This window comes from Apteryx rowi, unplaced genomic scaffold, assembly GCF_003343035.1.
Source record: "Apteryx rowi isolate R43461 unplaced genomic scaffold, aptRow1 scaffold_21, whole genome shotgun sequence".
NCBI classification, from domain to species: Eukaryota; Metazoa; Chordata; class Aves; order Apterygiformes; family Apterygidae; genus Apteryx; species Apteryx rowi.
In genome coordinates, this window is record NW_020448419.1 from 1736782 (window position 1) to 1739084 (window position 2303).

General features: G+C 65.4%; 1 protein-coding gene across 3 annotated transcripts in view; it reads right to left on the reverse strand.

Annotated features, from left to right (window-relative positions):
- The window catches only part of BCL11A (B cell CLL/lymphoma 11A), a 78583-nt gene extending 77219 nt beyond the window's left edge, over positions 1–1364 (reverse strand). For 2 of the 3 annotated variants that reach the window (XM_026064140.1, XM_026064138.1), the window contains exon 1: positions 399–1364. In XM_026064140.1, coding sequence (XP_025919925.1) covers positions 399–453 — 55 coding nt within the window. In that variant the 5' untranslated portion in view covers positions 454–1364. The remainder of the gene's footprint in view (positions 1–398) is intronic. The other variant, XM_026064139.1, reaches the window with a different exon arrangement.
- Positions 1365–2303: the final 939 nt, after the last annotated feature.

The window sequence follows — 2303 nt, forward strand, 5'->3', positions numbered from 1 at the left end:
TGCCCCCGCGGCGGCGGCGGCGGCAGCCCGCTCCTAGCCCGCGCGGGGCGGCTCGCCTCCTTGCCGCGGCTCGGAGCGAGAGCTGCCGCTCTCCCCGCCAAAGACCCGGCGGAGCGAGGGGAAAGAGCCGCGGGGAGAGGGGAGCGGAAAGGGGGCCGCGCGAGTGCGCGGTCGGCGGCGGGGGGCAAAAGAGAGAAAGAAAAGAAAAGTGATCAAGGTGATTAAATTAGAGCGGGCAAAAATAACCGTCATGCTAATCATTCCGAGCCGCTGCTGAGTTCATTTTCTCCCGCTCACTTACTCACTCTCACTCTCTTTTATTTTTTTCTTCTCTTTCTCAAATTAAAAATTAAATCCATGAAGGAGAAATTAAACAAATTGCTCTCTGGATTACTTACGTGAAAATTCCCGTTTGCTTAAGTGCTGGGGTTTGCCTTGCTTGCGGCGCGACATGGTGGGTTGGTGGCTTCGGTGGCTTGTGAGTCGCTCGGTTCACATCGGGAGAGACGGGTTAGAGAGGAAGGAGACTCCAGAGAAAATATCTTCATCAATGTCTTTTGACATCCAAAATAAATTAGAAATAATACAAAGATGGCGCAGGGAAGATGAATTGTGGGATAGCAGTCATGGCTTTTTTTTTTTTTTGTGCAAGGGAAAAAAAAGAGAGAGAGAGAGAGAGGGAGAGAGAGGGAGAGAGAGAAGGAGAGAGAGAGAGAGATGAAAAAAATGGCAAAAGCCCCCCTGAGCTGCAAGTTCAAGTGCGGACGTGACGTCCCTGCGAACTTGAACGTCAGGAGCCTGGATGGACAGAGACATACAAAACATGGGCAGGGCAAGCCGGGGAGAGGGGAGGAGGGAAGGCGAAGGCAACACCAATGGACACTCATCAGGGGCTGGACATGAAAAAGAGAGCAGGACAAGCCAATGGACAGTGCTCGCAGGGGGGAGAGGGGAGGGGGCGCGGCGGGAGGGGGGGCGCCCGGCACCGGGCGCACGCTGCCGAAGGGAGCAGGGGGGCTGGCGGCGGAGGGGAAGGCAGCCGGACTCGCTGAGCGCAAGTGGCCGCGCAGGAGTGCGTGCGGGAGGGAAAGCCTGCGAGTGGCAAGGAGGGAAATTAAACACGCACACGCGGAGAAAGAAGGGAGGAAAGAAAGAAAGAAAGCAGGCAGCAGCAGCACACGCACACACGCACACCCACCCCCGCTGGGAAAGCAAATACATCAATGAAGCAAAGGAAACAGAGAGGGCTGCAGGGCAGGCTGGCCTCGGGATGTGCAGAGGGGGTGGGGGAGCTGGGGAAGCCAGGTAGGACCAGAGACCACCCAAAAAGGCGGGGGGGCCCATCCGGCTCCCAGCTTCCCCGCCGCCCCCCCCCCCGAGGACGCGGAGTCCCTCCCCCGGGAGCCGGGGCCCCGCCGGGCGCGGCGCCCAGGGCTCGGCGCGGCCCGCGGCCAACTTCGGCGGGGAGCGGCGGGGCCGCCGCGCTCCTCGCCCGGGGCGGCCCGGGGCAGAGGCGAGCGGAGTCTTGCGCGCGAGCGAGCGGCAGGCGCGGGGGGAGAAGCCGCGGGGGCAGGGGAAAGGGGGGAGCGGGCACCTCGCAGCCTCTCCCGCTCGCCCGCACAGCCGGCGCGCCCGCAGCCCCCTGCGCCGCCGGCCGGGCTGCGCGGCCCGGGCCGCCCCCGGCGCCGGCGGCTGGGGCGACGGCAGAGCGGGCTCCGGCGGGGGGGAGCCGGGCGGAGCGGCACCGAGAAGTGGCTGGAGTTGGGAGGATGCGGCAGCGGCGGCTGCAACTTCGCCGAAAACGCACTCGCACACGCTGCCGGCGCGGGGAGGGATCAGGTTGCAGCAGAAATAGGCTCCGGCGGCGAGCGGGCGTTTGTAGCGAAGTGTGCCTGCAGAAGGAGGACGAGGGGGATAACCGTGCGCAGGACAGAGGTGGAGAGACAGAGCTCCGAGCAGCGCGGCAGCGCCGGAGGAGGCGAGAGATGGCCGGGAGAAAAGATGTGGATAGAGCGCAGGAAGGGGGGACGAGGAGCCTGCCGCGACTGTAAGAAAGATTTTAACGCGCCCAGCCGCTGTAACGAGGCCGTTACCGGGGCAGAGAGGGAGCGGGGGGCTGCGGGGGAGGGCCGCGGCGCGGGCCCCCCGGGGGCGGAGGCTCGGCGGGGACCTGTTGGAAAGGCGAGGCCAACGCTGCCCCGCCGCAGCGCAGCGCAGCGCAGCCGGGCGCCCGCGCCCCGCACGCCGCTGCCGGAGCTGCGGCGCGGGATAGTTTCGGCGCCCGCCGCTCGCACCGCCACGGC